The sequence below is a fragment of the Schistocerca cancellata genome, chromosome 4 (genome assembly GCF_023864275.1).
Source record: "Schistocerca cancellata isolate TAMUIC-IGC-003103 chromosome 4, iqSchCanc2.1, whole genome shotgun sequence".
Taxonomy (NCBI): domain Eukaryota; kingdom Metazoa; phylum Arthropoda; class Insecta; order Orthoptera; family Acrididae; genus Schistocerca; species Schistocerca cancellata.
In genome coordinates this window covers 807,813,285-807,834,321 of record NC_064629.1, presented here as the reverse complement: position 1 = coordinate 807,834,321, position 21,037 = coordinate 807,813,285, and the positions used below count along the sequence as shown (strand labels likewise).

Sequence of the window (21,037 nt, the reverse complement as noted above, 5' to 3'; positions counted from 1 at the left end):
TCGCCAATGTGCTAGGGTCTGTAGAACACGGTGTGCTGGTCATTGGACAAAGAGACCACTTCCATCCAGTCACCGTACTACTTTGGACTGTAAGGTTTGGGTGCCTTGCAGTCCTGCTATATGTGCTTGCAATTGCACCCACTGCCTGATGTGGGTCCATTCTTGCCTGTTGCACAATGTAGTGGTCATCTGCTGCTGTAATTTGCCATGGTCACCACAACCTGTTCTTCAGGCAGCAGTTCCTGTGGTTCAGTACACTCCCATGCATGTGAAACAGTGCTGTGAGCAACATCAAACTCCTGTACAACACTCATCACACTATGTCCTCCTTCCTGTTCCCTAATGATTTTTTGCCATGTGAAGTCATCCAAATGTTGTCTCCAGGCCATGTTGTGAAGAAGACCACCACTACAGTGCACTGTAACTGCTTGCTGATTGACACACTCTGTCTTTTCCCATTTCCTCAACTGCCTTGTGTTGTGCGGCCAACCCCATTTGGTGCTATGGTTGTGCTGATCTCATGCTATGTGATGTCCAACTTTCTGTGCACAACCGGGAGGTCTCTGACAACATACTCCTGCACTTTCATTCATTCCACCAAGTAGATTACGTATTGTATCTAGCTCATCCTTAAATCTTGGAGAGCTGTGTATTTTAGATAGATTATGTCTTAATATAATTGTGCAAACTAAAAATAAAATATAATTAGCCGTCAGAACATATTTTGCATTCCAGTACACTTGGACTGAACGTATGAGGAGCAATCGCTAATAAAATATGATCTGTAGATTGACTTGTTTGCGTGTGCATTTTTTATTTCAGGATACTTTAATTTTCTCTTACTATTGTTTTAGATTTGACAGCTGCTACGTTTGGTCATGAAAATATCACAACTAGCCTTGTGACAGTTGATGTAAACGAGGCCTCACGTAGAGCTATAAGAAGTATTATAGATATATCAATGTTTATACGCACAAAGCAAGACAAAGGGGCCATATTTTATATGACATCAGTTGGAAGTCCAAATCAAACTGTTATTGCGGCACATTTATCTGATGGTGCACTCAATGTGTGCATACTGTTGAACGGTACTCCAGAATCAAACCCAGAATCATGGAATGTCAATAGTTTGAAACTGGCTGATGGAAATTACCATCTCATTCAGGTCTGTGTCTGTTTTTATAACAGGGATATTTGTTGCCTAGTAGATTATTAGACTTTATTTTTTAATTATTTGGAGAGAAGTATTTAGTTATGATTATTGAGTGTGTGACATGAACTGTTTATGTACATGGTTCACAGGTGGTACGAAATGTAACATTAGTACAAGTGAAGATAAATGGTACAGAACACTTTCGTAAAACAATCAGTGCAACTGGATTTTTAGACGTACAGAGGCTGTATCTTGGAGGTTACCCCTCAGTAAGCCAAACAGTAGGACTTACAAACTCCACTACAAACAGAGGTTGCAACAGTAATTCTTGCGATGTTAACTTCAAGGGCGTTATCCAGGATGTACAGGTAACAATCAGTTCACAATTCTTATAACTTTTATTTTTATCTTATCTTTAGAAGATAGTCACAGCCATGGTTGTTTATTATGCAGGCAAGCATCTTCTGCTTTGGAATACTGAACCAACTGAAATGCTGTGTATGGAATTCTATTATATTGACACTATATTTTAGTTTTGCCCCATGGTGTGTCATTTTTCCGCATCCATGTGCCTGATCACAATCACTTCTTCCCCTAAGACTAACCAACTTCCTGCCTTTGCCTTTGTTGCATCACCTCCCTTTGCACCTGTGATGCGTCACCTCCATTCACCCCTGTGACACATCACTTCCCTTCGCAACCCTGTGAGGCGTCATGCCCTCTACCTCAATCCTGTGACACATTACCTTTACAACCCCCCCCCCCCCCCCCCCCCATCCAACCATCCAACTATGATGAATGGATCAGCATTTCTGCACAATGCATCAGCTTTCCCCCACAACATGTCACTTTCCCTCCAGTTCATAATGTGCTAATTTTCTCCCAGTGCATCATCTTTTCATTCGATTTTTATGTTCAATCCCTCCCCTTCGAAATTTGACACCTTTCTGAAGATCTCAAAATATACCATCAGATCTTTGCTTTATCTATCAAAGATTGATACTGATGACAGGTAAACATATGTAATGAGTTTATATGAAAAAAAAACATTACTTCTCCATGTATGTAGAATTTGGGAATCTGGTTCAACGTTTGTTGTGTGTTTTCAAGTTTCTTTCTTTTGCTTGTGGTGGACATTCTCCATGGCAGCTAAAATGCTTCCAAAACTGGTGGCAGTCTCAGGACTTATCATTATTTTAATATGATGCACTTAAATATTACTCAGTGTTAGGCTATAATATCCACTTCTGCTTTTTTATCTTTGTTATTCTTTTCCCCTAAGGTTTGGCTTCTCTGTTTAGTTTTACGTTATTTATTCATTCAATTTATTATTATTATTATTATTGTTATTTTTGTTGTCCTATATACATCTTTCCTTATTGGCTTTATCCCCCCCCCCGATGTGTTTCTGGTTATTTTCACCATCCTTCCTCCTTATACCGTTACTATGCGTTGTCTTCCATGTACTTGTTGAAAAAGTGATCACTATGTGTATTTGGCAACTGATAGTTACTCTCTCACAAACCTGGAAGTGACATGCACGTATACATATGTCAACATGGAAGTACTCCACCTATCTCATGATGTTGTAGTGTTGAATAACACTGTTCACCAATGAAATTTTTACATAAAGAAAAAATTTAATCTCTATAGAGTTTGCTATGCTGAATATGAAAATGACAATTTTTGTTTCTTAGCTCCTGTTTTCATGTTGCATCGCGTGTTGTGACTGTTGTGTGTGTTTCTGAGTTACCGCATGGAATCAAAACTGCTGTTATGCCCTGCAGATATGTTAATAACCCCAACAATTTTTGTTACATACGCGGAGATGCAATTTTTGGACAAAGGAAACAAACATTGGCACAAGCAGTGAAAAAAGCATATTTCCTGTGTTTCGAGTGCTGTGTAGGCGGACCAACAAAAGCACGGGCTTCTCCTGTTTGACGGACAACATGTTCATCAAATGTGTGGATGAAAGGAAAAGAAAGTTTCCATGTGTTTTACAGTGCAAGTCATTTTGCATGAACCTACAAACTGCGTAACAGATTGCTACTTCTGCTTGGCGCCTCAGCTCAATAAAGTATTTGACAATAAAAAGAAGAGCATCGTACAGCATTCTGTTATACCAAGTGTGATGCGATGGAGCACATCTTCCAGTTCCAGATCCTCCAGTAGCCACAACAATAAGCTTTTTGAATGACAGTGAAGATGAAGACCTATCAGATACATTCCATCCTTCCACACCTAATGATGCCACCTCTGCACCACCATCGTCTAGTGAAATGAACAAAATCATGCAAAGTGAACTTGGTGATCTTTTTAGAGACTTGGGCATTCCAAAACATAGGCCAAACTATTAGCTTGTTATTTCATGGAGTGGAACAAGATGCAACTCGGGTATGTACTTTTTGCCAACATCAAAAACCACTCTAAAGGTTTTGCAGCACAACAAGTGTAACGTCATACTCTATGGATATTGAAGATTTGAAGTGAGAACTCAATATAATACACAAACAGGATGACAGGAGACTTTTCATTGATTGTTCAAAAACTAGTTTGACAGCCTTGCTACATGCTTCTTTCATCCTTCTGTCATATGTAGCCCTAACAAAGGAAAGTTACTTCATGATGAGAGGTATTTTGCACAGCATCGACTATGATAAGCATCAATGGCTCATATGTGATGATATAAAAGTCGTTGGTATGCTTATGGGCGTACAAGGTGGGTATACTAAGTACTGTTGCTATATTTATGGGTGGGAAAGTCGTTACTTTAGAAACAGAAGAACTGGTCATGATGAGAAGATTTATTGCCTGGCAAGAAAACTGTGTCATGGGAACCTTTTGTAAATCCCAGTTAAGTATTGTTACCACTACTACATGTGAAGCTATGATTGATGAAGTCATTTGAAAAAGCAGTGAATAAGAGCAATTAACGAGGATTTGAATACTTGTATGGAAAGTTCCCTGGACTGAGTACTGAGAAGATTAGGAAAGAGGTATTCATTGGTTCACAAATATGTAAGGTCCTTGGAGACCAACAGTTTGAGCATATTCTCAGTCCCGATAAGCTAAACGCGTAGCAGTGCTTTCTGAAAGTTACATCAGTGTTCTTGGGCAATAGGAGGGCTGAAAATTACATTGAACTTGAGAAACTTAAATGCAAGATATGACTCAAAATGCATTTCATTGACTCCAGTATCGACATTTTCCCTGAAGATTGTTGGGATTTAGTAATGCACATATTGAGAGGTTTTACCAACAAATCTCTGTAATGAAACATTGATACCAAGGAAGATTCAGTGCTTCAGTGTTGGCAGATTTCTGCTAGAATTTGTGTCTTCCCTGTAAGCGGCAGGCAAAGAGGAAATGTGTTGTATAGAAGGTACCTGTTAATAGTGTACCTTTAACTGAACTTAATTGACTGTAGCTTTTCTTATACATAGTCTAAAGCACTTTGATTTATTTTTCAACATGATTTATTTTTCAACATGATTTGTGAATGGGTTAGACCTCACGATTTTGCATTGCTCCTATATTTCAGTGACATAGCCTACCAAATATCTGAAAACCTAGAGTCTATATGACAAAAATGATGTGATCAGCACCCTTTAAATTGTGTAAATACATTTAAATATTATTGTCATTACTAAAAATTTTGAATAGAATATCAAAAAAGTATTGATCAGTGTTATTTGAGTAAAAATGTAAACTTCAGTGCCCAGTGTCTGAGAAATTAGAGCCATTCTGGAAAAACTGACTCCATATTTGCTATCAGTGCATTGAATTAACCCCAAAACCACTGTCAAATATTTGGCGATTATATTTGTGTTGGGGAGTGCAATGTTTGTTTAGACTATGGCCCATTGTTATTTGTGAAGAACATAAAGGTTTCAATGACTTACAAACCTGAGCTTATCTTGATTTTTAATTGTTATTTTCAACTTCAGAGCTCTCAAATCCATGTAGATCAGCTATTTTGGCCTTTGTAAAAACTAAAAAGTAAATTTTTTTGTCTAGTGTATTATCATTCACAATGCTCATAAATGCTGATAAACACTGGCTAATGGCCTTTTTACAATAATACATTGTTTTAGTGGAAGTCATTGTAATCATAGTTCAGATGTGTTGTACAAGACGTGCTTTTAACTTGTGTTTTTCTTTTCTTCAGATCAGCAATGGATCACACACAATGGTTGTAGAGTTCTTCCCTTTAGATGTGGAGGATCTTGTTATACCAAGTCCACTTGGAACTGTTAGTTTTAATGAAAGTGTAGTTTTAGAAGGATCAGTCTCAGACAACACGTGCCTTGTCAATCCGTGTGAGCATAATGGGAAATGCGTTGTTACATGGAATGATTTTCAGTAAGTTTAGATTTCACTTATTACATCTGTAGGAAAAGAAGTTAAGTAAACTAATGATGCAGTTTATTTTTTAACCCACTCCATGTTTGGATATTTAATTTTTTTTCTGGACATATCAAACTTGTAGATATTACCATATGATAAGTATTATTTCAAAGCACTCGTCTAATAAACCCTTTCCCACTCATTTCTTTCCACTCCCAACAAACTTGTCAATATGCAACTTCCCTTCAAGTTCTTAAGGATACACCTTTTGAAACTGATCCATCCAGGATCAAAACTAATAGCGTCCATTCTCAGTTATTTTACCATATAGAAATTTATGCAGAAGTATAAAATACCTAACTTTCAGTTAATAGAACAACTTACTGTCAGGAGTAAGTCCAGGTGGATTTTGGTGCTGGAATTGATATCCATAGATCAGAGAAGACAACCATTGTCTTGAAAGCAGTTACTAGCTGTGTAATGCATATACACACATTCAATTTTTGATGACAAATTGCTTCATGAACATAATACCCCATCTAATAAAAAGTACCCAGAATGTAAAACGTAATTAAACACTAGGTTTCTGGAAGGTGGACCTACCGGTATAAAAGAAGGTGGAGAGTATTGTGAGTAAAGAAGCAGTAACAGCAGAATTGACCACTCAGGAGAGCTCAGTGACCTCGAACAGGGACTAGTCATTGGATGTCACCAGAGTAACAAAGCTATCAGGGACATTTCAGTCCTTATGAAGCTACCCAAGTCAGCTGTTGGTTATGTGACTGTGAAGTGCAAACAACTGTACTAAAACCAGGTAGACCTCATGTACTGATCGGCAGGGACCCTCAAGCATTATGAATGTGATTGTGGTAAATCGCATGAAATCAGCAGAAGGAATCACGCGGGAGTTCCAAGGTGCTACCAGCAGTCCAGCTAGCACAATGACTGTGTAGTGAGTTAAAAAGAACACAGTATAATGGTGAAGCATCTCCTCACAAGCCACAAATTTGTGTAGTCAATGCTAAATGATGCTTGAGGTAGTATAAAGAGTAATGCCACTGGATACTAGGTGACTGAAAAGTAGTCATTTGCAGTGATGAATCACGCTATATGCTGTGGCAATCTGATGGAAGGGTCTGGGTGTGACGAATGCCCAGAGAATGTCACATACCATCATATGTAGTCTGAACAGTGAACTGCGGAGGAGGCAGCGTTACAGTATGGGTGTATTCTTTGTCATTAGATTGTGTTCCCTTTATTACGCTTAAGAAAATGCTAAATGCAGAAGTGTCTGAACACATTTTACAGTATTGTATACTCCATTCGGTAGAGGAACAGTTCGGAGACGATGATCGTATCAGATTGATAATGCACCCTGTCATAAAGCATCATCACTGACGCAGTAACATTCCTGAAATGTTTTCTTCAGGCAGCTGTTAGCAAGCAGCTATATGTTTCAGGAATTTCATGACACTTGCATTAGAAAAATTTATTAATTTACTACCAGCTTTGGTCAATGACAGTCATCTGGCATGAAAAATTGGTTACTGCAAATCACATCTCAGTGTCGTTCAACCGTACAGTGCATTAACTGTCAATTTTGTGAATAATAATACAGAAGAACAATAATTTTCATGCATCAGTAACCTTTCTCATGCACACACAACAGGAGTTTACTGCTGTATATCTGTGGAGAAGGTTGCTGATGTGTGGAAATAATTGTTCTTCTCCAGTATTACTCATGAAATTGACAGTTAATGCAATTGTATGGTTCAACAGGACTGATGTGATTTGCAGTAGACAATTTTTTGTGCCAGATGATTGTCATTGACTGAAATAGGTAGCAAATTAATAAATTTCTCTAAAGCAGCCAAGTGTCATGAAGTTCCTGAAACATATTCCTGAAATGGACTCGCCTTCCCCGAGTCCTGACCTGAATCCAGTGGAATACCTTTGGGATGACTTAAAAGTCAACTTTGCTCCAGACCCGAGCATCCATCATCATTACCTTGTCTGGTTTTGGCTCTTGAGGAAGAATCAGCTGCCATTTCTCCACAGATATTCAGAGAAGTAATTGAGTGAAGAGTTAAAATTCAAGCCTTTGTAAAGGTGAAGGGTGGAAACACCCAATATTAATTCATACTAATAAGTGTCCAGATACTTTTGATCAGATAGTGTAGATGGATTCATTTGTCCAGTACCATGGGAGTTGCAACTTGTCCCCTGTTATCATGCTCTGCTGATATTCACAGTCAGTTTAAGTATTCTCCTAAATTCTGTAAATTACTTTTGCAAAAACTTTCTACTTCTATTGCAACCTGTAGTTTGGGCACAATTTACAGTGCCAAGATTTGTTTGGGCATCTCCTCTGTAAGAGTTACATATATCGTATCTATAATAATCACAGTAAAATTAGAAACTTCTGCTTCAGGGCTATCATCTTCGACTAGTAATGAAAATGTTATGGGTACTGGGTTTAGTCCAGACACTGCTTAAATTTTGAATAAATATCATCAGCAATGATGGCTGAAGAATCACGATATAAACACTCTTGTTCTGCCAGCGGTCTTGTCCAAAAGGGTTTATTACACCCTCTTGCCCTTGGAGTAGAAAACTGCCCTTAAAAGGCAGAAGAATCAGCACTGATCAATGGCATGAGGATTCAAAAGACAGTGGAAACCATTGCATTAATAACACAATGTCTATGCACAGGACAGCTGGCCTGTAATTGAAAAAGTGGTATTATGATCTTTCCATTTTGGATTAGTTCATTTATATCTCCGAGAGGGGACTGCCAGTGGTGAAATAACCACAAGAAAAACAATGGATAACCCACAAAAGGGCTACATTCTGAAAGTCGGAGTGTGGAAAGCTAGAAGTTTGAAAGCGATAGGAAAACTAGAAAATCTACGGAGGGAAATGGAAAGGCTCAGCCTAGACATAGTGGGATTCAACAAAGTAAAATTGCAAGAAGATAAGGATTTATGGTCACACAAATTATAAGGTAATACCAACAGCAGAATAAAATGTTATAACAGGTAGGAATCATTATGAATAGAAGGGTAGTGCAGAGAGTAAGTTACTTAGAACAGTTCAGTGATAGGATGTTCTCTTCAAAATTGACTACAAACAAATGCCAACAGCAATAGTTCACATGTACATGCCAATGTCACAAACAGAAGATGAAATGAGAGAGTGAGTATATGAGGATATCAGACATGTGATTCTGTATATAAAGGGAGATAATGATCTAATATTATAGGAGATTGGAACATGGTAGTAAGGGAAGGAAGAGAAGGTTAGTTAGGGGAAAAATTGGGCTTTGTAGAAGGAACGAGAGAGGATAATGGCTAATTGAGTTCTACAATAAATTTTAACAAGTATCAGCAAATACACTGTTCAAGAGGAGGAGTAATACTTGGAAAAAGACCTGAAGACATGGGAAAATTCCAGCTGGATTACACTATGGTCAGACAGAAAGTCCGAAATCAGATATTCCCCAGGAGCAGATATGGAATCAGATCCTAATTTATTAACAATAAAGAGTAGACTGAAGTTTAAGAAATTCGTCTGGTAACTGAAGTGATGAGTGATGAGATGCATTTGAAGTTTTCTAAAAATGTAGATATTGTGATAATGAACACCACAGTAGATAGTTTATTTGATAATGACTAGCACAGTAGGTAGCTCTTTTAACGAGGAATGGACATATCTAAGAAGGGCAATCAGAGAAGTTTGACAGAAGAATGTAGAAGAAATACAAGAATGACATACAAGAAAGGTACATGTGAAGAAACCTCGGGTAACAGGAGAAATACTTTAATTGATCATCGAAGAAGGACATACAAAAATGTCCATGAAAAGATGTCAATACATCAGTATAAGTCGCTTATGAGTGAAATAAAAGGGACTGCAGAGAAGCCAAGATGAAATGGCTGCAGGAAAAATGTGAAGAAATGGAAAAATAAATGGTCGTCAAAAGGACTGACTCAGCATTAAAAAAAGTCAAGAAACCATCAGTGATCTTAAAACTAAGGATGTCAACATTGAAAGCACAATGGGAATACCACTGTTAAATACAGAACAGAAATCAGGTAAGCGAAAAGAGTACATTGAAGATCTCTGCGAGAGGTTGGAACCATCTGATGACCTGGTAGAAGAAGAAAGGGATGTCAAGATGGAAGACATGAAGGATCCAGTATTAGAGTCAGAGTTTAATAGAGCTCTGGAAGACCTGTGATTAAATAAGGCAAAAGGCATAAGTAACATTGCTTCAGAATTACTAGGTCATTGTTCAAGTTGAGGTGTAGAATTTATGAGACTGGAGATACACAATCAGACATCCAAAAATATGTCATTCACTCAATACTGAAGATAGCAAGGGCAGGTAAGTGTGAAAACTATAGCACAATCAGCATAAAAGCTAACAATTTTTGAAGTCACAACTGGAACAGCAGCAAGCTTTTATCACAAGGCCATATTCAGACCTGTATGTAACTCCATTGTTGATACGTGTATCTGATTATCTGATGCACGGAGCTCTTGTACGTGCCGAGAGGCACCTGTAGTCAACCTCTCTTAACAGCTCATGGATCCAAGTTGCTGAAAAGAATAATATGCAGAAGAATGGAAAAGAAAATTGAGGATCTGTTAGATGTTCAATTTGGGTTTATGAAAGGTAAAGGCACCAAAGAGGTAGTCCTGGCATTTTGATTCATAATAGAAGCTAGACTTCAGAAAAATCAAGACATCTTCATAGGATTTTTCACCCTAGAAAAAAATGTTTGACAATGTAAAATGGTGCACGATGTTTGAAATTCTCTGAAAAGTAGGAGTAAGCTATAGGGAAAGATGGATAGTACGCAGTATGTACAAGAAACAAGAGGGAACAATAAGAATGGAAGATCAAGAATGAGGTTCTGGGAGTAAAGAGGGTGTAAGACAGGAGTGTAGTCTTTCAGACCTACTGCTCAGTTTATACTTCAATGAAGAAATGATAGAAGTAAAAGAAGAGTTCAAGAGTTGTATTAACATTTGGGGTGAAAGGATATCAGTGACAAGATTTACTGATGACATTGCTATCTAAAGTGAAAGTAAAGAAAAATTGCAGGACTTGTTCAAAGGAATGAACAGGCTAATGAGCACACCCTGTGGGTTGAAAGCAAACTGAAGAAATACAGAAGTAATGAGGAGTAGTAGAATTGAGGATAGCAAAAAACTTAACATCGAGGTTGGTGACCATGAAGTAGATGAAGTAAAAGAATCCTGTTACCTTGGGAGCAAAATAACATGATGGATAAAGCAGGGAGGACTCCAAAAACAGACAAGCACAGGCACAGAGGACATTCCTGTTGAAAATAAGTGTGTTAGTACCAAACATAGGCCTTAATTTCAGGAAAAAATTCCTGAAAATGTTCATTTGGAGTGCAGCTGTGTATTTTAGTGAGTCATGGACTATAAAAGAAGAGAATTGAAACATTTGTGATGTGGTGCTACAGAAGGATGTTGAAAATTTAAATGGTAGGATAAAGAATGAGGAGGTTCTCTTTATAATTGGTAAACAAGGGAACATCCTGACAAGAAGAAGAGACAGAATGATAGAATATGTATTAAGACATCAGGGAGTAACTTCCATGATGCTAGAGGGAGCTGTAGGGGGTGAAAATTGTAATGGAAGACAGAGAATTCAGGAAGTCGGGTGCAAGTACTACTCTGAAATGATAAGACTAAGACGAGAGGCAGGCTGTATCAAATCAGTCATAAGATTAATGACTCGAAACAATAGCAAATTCATAAAGTCCTTGAATATTGAATGACTACTCTGATTTATTTGTGTCGGCACTTTTGTTTTATCCATTTAATACAATTTATTGATGGCAACCAGAACCAGTTTTCTCTCATGAAGCCCCTTCGAGTCATTGCTGTCAACATTTTACTCTTTGGTTGTGTTCTCACTACATGCATGGTGATGCATTATAAATATTGGAAATTTTTCAGTGGTTGTCCCCATTTGCTAAAATGTCACTGAAAATTGCTAGTTTCCCACTAAAGTGGTCAGCAGGTTGTCTTTGGATCTTCTAAGTTACAGTTAGGTTATCTTTTTCTTCATTTATTTAGGACATTTGCATTCCTCATCTGGTTCTCTGTTACTAAGGAAACTAAAGTTTATTGGAAATTTTTAAGACTTCGCTGAATTACAAAATTGGTTGGACATTTGTGAAATGAAAGAAAATTTATAACTGCACTGCTCCACTCCTGCATTGATTATTCCCCAGAAATGACCTTTCTCACCTCAAGAATGTGGTTATTAACATAACACAGTTTTTACCCTCTTGAATTATTTCTCTTTTTTTATGTTATGCGAGAGTTTGTTTTTGGAAATTGTGTGCATACTGTGAGATATTCTTATATTCACTATAGTTCAATTCTTTTATCTTGGCGGTTCGCGCATGCCCACCCACACGCGGGAGATTGCTGCGTTGCCAGTTGTACGTGCTAAGAGAAGCAGCGCCATAGTATAGTTCGCAAATTTACGTTTAGGGGGAAGCGCACAGTTTATGAAGTAAAGCCACCACGGCCGCATTAACCCTTTTGCTGCTACAGAGACGTGCTCCCCGCATTCCGTGATGTACGCGATTTTGTCATCACTGCACTGCTCGCCTGTGCAGACACATGGTGTTTGGACTGTTTTGACACAGTTTATCATTTGATTTCACAAAAACTAATTGACCCAAAAATTTGATTTTTACACATCTTCTTGACTGATACCTTCCCCCCCATAAATGACTTAATTTTGTTTCGAAGTTCAACGCAGTTATTGTGCAGCATTAGATGTGGTAAACCATTGCATGAAATTTTGAAGAGTTTGCAGAGGTAAAAGTCCATAGCGTATACTTTCTGTATGGTCGATTTTAGTTGCCACTAGAAATTTCAAAAAATTACATTCAAACGAATAAAATTCATGAAGTAAAACACTTCGATATTGTTTTTAAACAAAGAAAATATTAAACACCGAGCAAGGTTTGAACTCAGAACCTTTCGCTTAGCAGCCATACACTTTAACCACTACACTACCGCTGCTTGTCGTTCAATATATCACCCGGAGGACTTTAAAATATCACACAAAATACTGACAAACACTGTTGGTATGACTATGAATTACTCACATTTCGTCGAAGTACAATAGGAAATAACAATTGCCGCTGTTCTTTATTGCGAAAAAGCGGTTAGTGAGAATGATACAAACACCTTTCCTTGCTATCGCTTGAATTAGGAGGCTTATTGCTTGTTTGGTTTAATTAATTAATAGAATATGAAGCAATTGGTATAAAGAAAGCTTTTTCCAAACTTTCTATAAAAGTAAGTCTGCTATCAAGACATTGCTTTTGTTCAGTTACTTTATTTATGACTGAACGTTTCTAAAACTGAAGACACTCGTCCGTGCTCTGCACTGCTGTCGAGCTCTGACAACGTTGTTCTCTGTTCATTGGTTGACTGTGTTTTGTGACGTCAGATGCGCAGAACGAACCTAAACTCAGCCGCCGTCATAAATGACGTGCACTTTAGTATAGCATGATAATAAACTTTTTTAGTATCATAATGTACCTACAACAAGAAGTAATGTAAGGAGCCATATTTGAGGCAGCTGTGCACATTCCATAAACAAAATGTTTGATTACTGCTATATCCTTCCACCACTGCTAGACTTTATTGAGAATGTTTCAGTACATAATTAAGTGCTTTATTTTTCTGGTGTTTTTTGTTCCCTGGACATCTGCTCCTCTTTTTGCATTTTTCATTAAACATAATTCATTACTTATTTGTTGTATTATGCATCTGTTGTTATTGTTATCCATATTACAGTTTTATATTATTGTTTTTGTATATCCTTCTTGAATTGGGCACTGAGCAAATAAGTGATATGCTTTGGAAGGAGGGCATAACAAATGAACTGAAAGACAATGTAAGCCAAAATGGACCAAAGTTCATGATAAGTCAATACATCTGCATGTAACAGTATTAGCACAGTGGTAAAACTGTAGAATCAGTAGTTGATGTCGGATAAAAAAAGGTACCACAGATCAGTGAGACAGCTGACTTCTGTGAAACGGAAAAAAAGAGTATCGTAGAAATAAGTGCAAACTCCCTTGAGAAGAAGGCCCTGAGGTTGCAGCATCCAGTCTGAGAATGCACCAAGTACAGTATTGTATAATGTACAACAGCCAGTAAGTTATATGTTTTTATACCTTTCAGAGGAATTTTCTATCATATCAAAACACAATTATCTACAACCTCTTTGTTTACAGTAATTCATACTTGAGCTATTTTATGCTTGAAATGGACTATGCTCTCTACAATAAACTGACACAGTTTTGTACCTGTGTCCAAATAATGTTCATATTTCTGCCCTTCTTACTTGATGTTTCCTGAACTTCACTTTGAATGTTGTCTGAATTTATTACTGTGGTTGGGGATACCCTTTGTTCTGCACCTCTCAGTGATTTAGTCATGCTTAAACTGTGAAAACTTAAATGAAATATCAATTTTTTCAGGTGTGAATGTATGCGTGGCTATAAAGGTAAAACTTGCCAGGAAATGGAATTCTGTCAGTTGCAAGACTGCCCTCCAGGCAGCACATGTCGCAATTTGGATGATGGATTTGAATGTATTGCAAATACCACATTCAATGGTCTCAATGCTTCCTTTGTTTATGCCTTAAATATAACAACGGATGAAGAGAGAATTATGCAGCAAATGACTAGCTTGAAGATTAACTATCGAAGCCGAACTGGTAATAAAATTTCTTTGAATATAGTATATTTGCTTTACATAAACGTGTAATTTTGTAGGTTTTTTAACAATACCTCAGTTGGTGTTCCAAGTTTTGCTGTATACCTCAGTTGGTGTTTCAAGTTTTGTTGCAGTTATTTGAAAACACAGCCTTATGGTGATATTTATCATGCATTGTATCCATTTGATGAGAATATTAACACTGTGGTAGATAGCTGCATTGTGGATATCACTGCAAAATGTAACATCAGTGAAAAACCTGGTTACACATTGTATTATTTGTCTCTGGTGCATAACTTAATCTATTATTCATCTCTGATAACCACAATATTGTCTATGTTTTTTTTTCAGTTTGCAATGCTTGTTAACTGCTACCAGTTGTGGTGATGGTAAAGATGAAATTTGATGCATCAAACTATTCAGTATTATTGTGTCCCCATCTGCAGGGGATACCTTGAGAGATGAAACAATGGCAACTGAGTAGAAAGTTCAAGGGCCCTGAATTTATACAGGCATTTCGAGCTGCATAGAGGTCACCACAATATGCTGTGTGATGCCAAATGCATATGGTAGCATCAGATAGGTGGTGCCATTCTTGACTATGAGTAATTACTTGTTATAATACCACTGTTTGTGCAATGTCAGGCTCCATATTTTATTTTGTTTAACTCCTTCATTTTGTTAAAATTATTGTGGCCTTTATAAATTTCTGTTGCACTGTCATACAGATGCACATGATAATGCATTATCTCCACCAAAACACTAGTCTCAGGAACTTCTATTTCAGAGTCTCCGCACTGTAATGCATGGTTCAATACAGCTCACATAAAGATGTATAGTTTAGTAACACGGACAGATTGATACCTCCTTACGAAGTCAGGCCATTATCCAAAACAGAAGAGAGATATTAAAGCCTTGGTGGAGAAGGCAAATACAGTATGCAACCCAGATTAATTACAAGAACAAATCAATTGCTTACAGTCTGATTTTTATAAAAGTGGTCACTGATGAGTGGCTGGAAAGATTACTTTGATCAAAAAGAAAGATTTCCAGGAATAATTAAGAATAACAGTCATCAAAAGGGAAAGAAGATTCCTGCTCACACTGCAAAAGATAAAGCAATGTGTGACGTCCATTGAAAAAGATATGACAATGCATGGAGTTAACGGGTTTTTGTAAGCCCACTAGTAGAATTGATTAATTCCTTACATCTCTAAAATAAGTACATCATTTGTTGGTTACGGTTGGTATATATAGAATTCGCTTCAGTTGTTACCAAATACACTGATGGAAAAGAAATCCTGTCACCAAGAAGAAGCCGCACAAAATAGATGAAAGTTGGTAGGCATGCTTCTACATCTGAAATATTTCATCTATTCAGATTTTGTGCCAGTTATACAAGAGTGGTGCTAATAGTGCCAATATGAGGATGCAAATCAGATATGCTTTAAATATGTAGTATAACGGTCATGAGCATTAGTTACCTTTGAGATTGAATGTAGTGAGTTGATGTTAGTGATGAATGCATTTAAGATGATGATGATGCTTACTGAGTTTGAACAAGGTAATGTAATAGAGTTACGAAAAGCTGCATGTTCCTTCGGTGATATTGCAGAAAGACTTTACAGAAATGTAACCACTTAACATGATTTCTGGCAGCAGTGGTCACAGGAAGGTACAGTTATAAAAAGTCGAGCCTCTGCTCACCCAGGTATTCCACTGACCCCAAACCACTTTCACCTGCAACTTCAGGGCGTCAAGTGAGAGGTCATTTGAGGACAGAGTGAAAGTCTGTTGTGTTTTTAGATGAAAGCTTATTCTGCCTCGGTGCCAGTGATGACCATGTGTTGGTTAGGAAGAGGGCAGATAAGCACCTGCAATCAAGCTGTCTGTGGCCTAGGCACAGTGGACATGCACCTGGAGTTGTGGTCTGGGGTGCAACTTTGTATGACCACAGGAGCACTTTCATGGTTATCCCACATGCCCTGACTGCAAATTTGTACATCAGTCTGGCGATTTGACCCATTGTGCAGCCATTCATGAACAGCATTCCAGGGGATGTTTTCCAACAGAGTGACGCTCACCCACATACCATTGTTCAAACTCAACATGCTCTGCAGTGTGTTGACATGTTGCTTGGCCTTCTTGATCACCAGTTGAGCCCTTAGGGACATCATTGGATCACAACTCCATCATCCATCGACAGCATTAACTGTCCCTGTATTGACTAACCAATTGCAGCAGGCATGGGACTTCATCCCACAAAGTGACATCCAGCACTTGTACGACACAATGCATGCTCATTTGCATGCTTGTATTTGAAGTTCTGACAGTTAACCATTTGTTTATCTATCAGCATTTCAAATTTGCAATGGCTTTTCTTCCACTTATGTTAACCTGTTATCTTGCAATTGTTATCAGCTAATACCTGGACAAACGTATTCCCGAAATTACATCACTTTACATTAATTATTTCTTGGCATTGGGATTTTTTCCCATCAATGTATTTATATAGAAAAGATGAAAAGTAATAGCAACAATCGTTTAGCCTAACACGAGAAAAACTGTTGCCTTGAGCAAACTAATAAATTGGCTGTAGTGAAATTTCTTTACACTGTGGAGACCACGTAGTAAAAGTTCATGAAAATAACATTTTAACCAACACAACATGTTATCACTGCAGGCTTATAAGGAGAGACAATAAGAAATTTATCAACACAATACTAAGTTACAGAGAAAGGAAGAGGATGGTGTCTGTCAGACTCCAGAAGTTTACTGTTGAATTAGTTGTTTATTGGACTCAACTATACACAACATGTATTTTCAAACATACGACAATGAAATATCTCAGCAAAATATTAATAATCAAGAAGAAAATGCATAAAATATGAAAATGATGTTCCAAAAAAGTGGACTTTCTTACATCTCTTAAGAACTTTGAAAAAAACATATAACTCTAATCCTGTGCTATGCCACCCTTTCATAAACAATCAAGAATGAGAAACAGAAACGAAATTGCTAGAAATTTCAAGGATGAATTCATATTTTGATGTTGACTTCAAAATTTGTTAGAGTCCACAATGTAGGCATTATGTAAAGTGCCTCCATTTTAGGCATTACAGAAGTACTGGGTCTTAGTCTCTGCCATACACAGAATTTTTAACCCATACTGTGCTGGTTTTCTTACAAGGTACATTTAATATCTACATTTATCAAGGAAAGGCACAAGCATTTCATCAATATACATAGTACAGCCTGGAGAATAACACTGCTGACAGTTCCCAATAATAATAATAATAATCATCATCATCAAATCGATGATTAAGGACCCTATAGATCATGTGCTGACCTCACAGTGCTCCTCCATAGATGGCGATTTTTTGCATTTTGGATCCAGTTGTCATGGACTCCTAGCTGGCAAAGGTCTTTCTGTAGCTCCTCCTCCCATCGCTTTCTGGGTCTTCCGATTGGACGGCTACTATGAGGTCTTCCCATAAGTATGGCTTTTGCCTCAGAGGTGTCTGGTCTCCTAGCAATGTGGCCTGCCAAGCTTATTCTCCATGCTTTCAGTTTTTGAACGATGTTTGGTTGCCTCATCAGCTCATACAATTCTTGGTTTTTTTCTACGTCTCCACGAGCTCCCTTCCCTCATAACTTTTCTTTCGAACACCAATAAATTTTCTTCATCTTTTCTTGACGTGTTTAGGGTTTCTGTCCCATACAACAATACTGACTCTATCACGGCATTGTATGCTTTAAGTTTGGTATTAATTGACAGATTCTTGGATGACATTATCTGCTTTAGACTCAAATAGCTTTTAGACCCATTCACAATATGTTGGTTTATTTCCTGTTTTAAATTATTTTGCCTGTTGAACCATGTACCAAGTATTTAAAATTTACCACTTTAGCAAATTTCCATATCCCTACCTGTAATGGGATGTCATTAGGGCCTTCTCTTGATACCTCCATTTCCTCAGTCTTTTCAACATTAATCCCTAACCTAATCTTACTTGCATTTTGTGCTAGGTCCGCTACAGTTTCTGCTATCTCTTCCTTTGATCCTACTAGAACTACAATGTCATCTGCATGTTGTTGTTGTTGTTGTTGTTGTTGTTGTTGTGGTCTTCAGTCCTGAGACTGGTTTGATGCAGCTCTCCATGCTACTCTATCCTGTGCAAGCTTCTTCATCTCCCAGTACCTACTGCAGCCTACATCCTTCTGAATCTGCTTAGTGTATTCATCTCTTGGTCTCCCTCTACGATTTTTACCCTCCACGCTGCCCTCCAATACTAAATTGGTAATCCCTTGATGCCTCAGAATATGTCCTACCAACCGATCCCTTCTTCTAGTCAAGTTGTGCCACAAACTTCTCTTCTCCCCAATTCTGTTCAATACCTCCTCATCAGTTATGTGATCTACCCATCTAACTTTCAGCATTCTTTTGTAGCACCACATTTTGAAAGCTTCTATTCTCTTCTTATCCAAACTATTTATCATCCATGTTTCACTTCCATACATGGCTACACTCCATACAAATACTTTGAGAAATGACTTCCTGACACTTAAATCTATACTCGATGTTAACAAATTTCTCTTCTTCAGAAATGCTTTCCTTGCCATTGCCAGTCTACATTTTATACCCTCTGTACTTTGACAATCATCAGTTATTTTGCTCCCCAAATAGAAAAACTCCTTTACTACTGTAAGTGTCTCATTTCCTAATCGAATTCCCTCAGCATCACCCAACTTAATTCGACTACATTCCATTATCCTTGTTTTGCTTTTGTTGATCTTCCTTTCAAGACACTGTCCATTCCGTTCAACTGCTCTTCCAAGTCCTTTGCTGTCTCTGACAGAATTACAATGTCATCGGTGAACCTCAAAGTTTTTATTTCTTCTCCATGGATTTTAATACCTACTCCGAATTTTTCTTTTGTTTCCTTTGCTGCTTGCTCAATATACAGATTGAATAACATCGGTGATAGGCTACAACCCTGTCTCACTTCCTTCCCAACCACCTGCTTCCCTTTCATGCCTCTCGAATCTTATAACTGCCATCTGGTTTCTGTACAAATTGTAAATAGCCTTTTGCTCCCTGTATTCTACCCCTGCCACCTTCAGAATTTGAAAGAGAGTATTCCAGTCAACATTGTCAAAAGATTTCTCTAAGTCTACAAATGCTAGAAATGTAGGTTTGCCTTTTCTTAATCTACCTTCTAAGATAAGTCGTATGGTCAGTATTGCCTCACGTGTTCCAATATTTCTACGGAATCCAAAATGATCTTCACCGAGGTCGGCTTCTACCAGTTTTTCCATTCATCTGTAAAGAATTCGCGTTAGTGTTTTGCAGCTGTGGCTTATTAAACTGATAGTTCGGTAATTTTCACATCTGCCAACACCTTTCTTTGGGATTGGAATTATTATATTCTTCTTGCAGTCTGATGCTATTTTGCCTGTCTCGTACATATTGCTAAGCAGATGGTAGCGTTTTGTCACGACTGGCTCTCCCAAGGCTGTCAGTAGTTCTAATGGAATGTCTGCATAACCCAATAAATCTGTCCTACCATTTAGTGTCACCCCTGTGTTTTCTCTTTTCATCTCTCGGATTACTTTCTCTAGGTCGAGATTAAATAACAGTGGTGAAATAACATCGCCTTGTCTCACACCCATTCTGATATGGAATTTCTTGCGCAGCTCCCCTTGGTATTTGACTTTGGCTTTTGTCTACGCTGTACACACCTTGACCATATTTATTAACTTACTTGGTATACCAAGGTCTCTCAGGATGTTGTACATACTTAATCTGTGGATACTGTCATAAGCCTTTTAGAAGTCCACGGACGTCACCAGAAATGGTTGGTTGAATTCCCCTGCCTGGTACTGCCCCACAATATCTTTTGCAATTGGCTTAAGTTTTTCAAATGTTATTAAAGATAGAACTTTATAAGGTACACTTAGGAGAGAAATGCCTCTGTATTTGTTACATTTTCTATTACTGTTCTTTTTATGCAGTGGTATAATGACAGCTGATTTTCACACTTTTGGGATTTCCTCTTTTTCCTATATTTCTTTTGTGAGATTGTGTAGCTCTTTCTGAAGTGTTTCTCCTCCTGCCATCAACATCTCTGCCATTATCCTATCATCTCCTGGTGCCTTATTTTTCTTTAGTTTTCACATTGCTCTTTCTGCATCTTGCAGAGTCACTTGAATGGTTGCGTCTTCTCCTCTTTATTATTCTCCTGTGGAAAGACACTCCCTGGATCTTCAGCATTTAAAACTCTTCAAAATATTCTCTCCACCTATTCAGAATTTTTTTTCTTGTCTGTCAGCATATTTCCATCCTTATCATTAATAACTAAAGCTTCATTACTGTGACCATTCCTCACATGTTTCAACATCTGAAACATTTTCCTACTGTGTGATGTTGTATTTGCCTTTTTGATTTCATCAATCATATTGTTCATGAACTTCCTTTTTTCTGTTTTCAGAATCCTCTTTGTTTCTCTTCTTACAGTCTTGAGTGCTTCCTGTTTTTCGGCACATTATCTGTCCAGCTCGTGCTCTTTTCCTGGCTTTCACAGAGCTTGTTCACATCTCATTGAACCATTTCTTCTTAGTTGTTAGCTTTTTCTCTCCTAGAATTTCTTCAGCTGCTTCAGTTACAGAGGTCCTTATTTCTTCCCATCACTTCTTAACAGCATGGTTTGTTGCCAATACTTCAGACTTGTTACGCACTTTAAT

The 21,037-nt window shown here is 37.7% G+C and overlaps 1 protein-coding gene across 1 annotated transcript in view; it reads left to right on the top strand.

The window, feature by feature from the left end:
* LOC126184763 (protein crumbs) overlaps positions 1-21,037 on the top strand; it is a 301,898-nt gene that overhangs the window by 229,171 nt on the left and 51,690 nt on the right. Inside the window, exons 21-24 of the mRNA XM_049927313.1 lie at positions 855-1,165; positions 1,303-1,521; positions 5,325-5,518; positions 14,056-14,294. Coding sequence (XP_049783270.1) covers positions 855-1,165; positions 1,303-1,521; positions 5,325-5,518; positions 14,056-14,294 — 963 coding nt within the window. The remainder of the gene's footprint in view (positions 1-854; positions 1,166-1,302; positions 1,522-5,324; positions 5,519-14,055; positions 14,295-21,037) is intronic.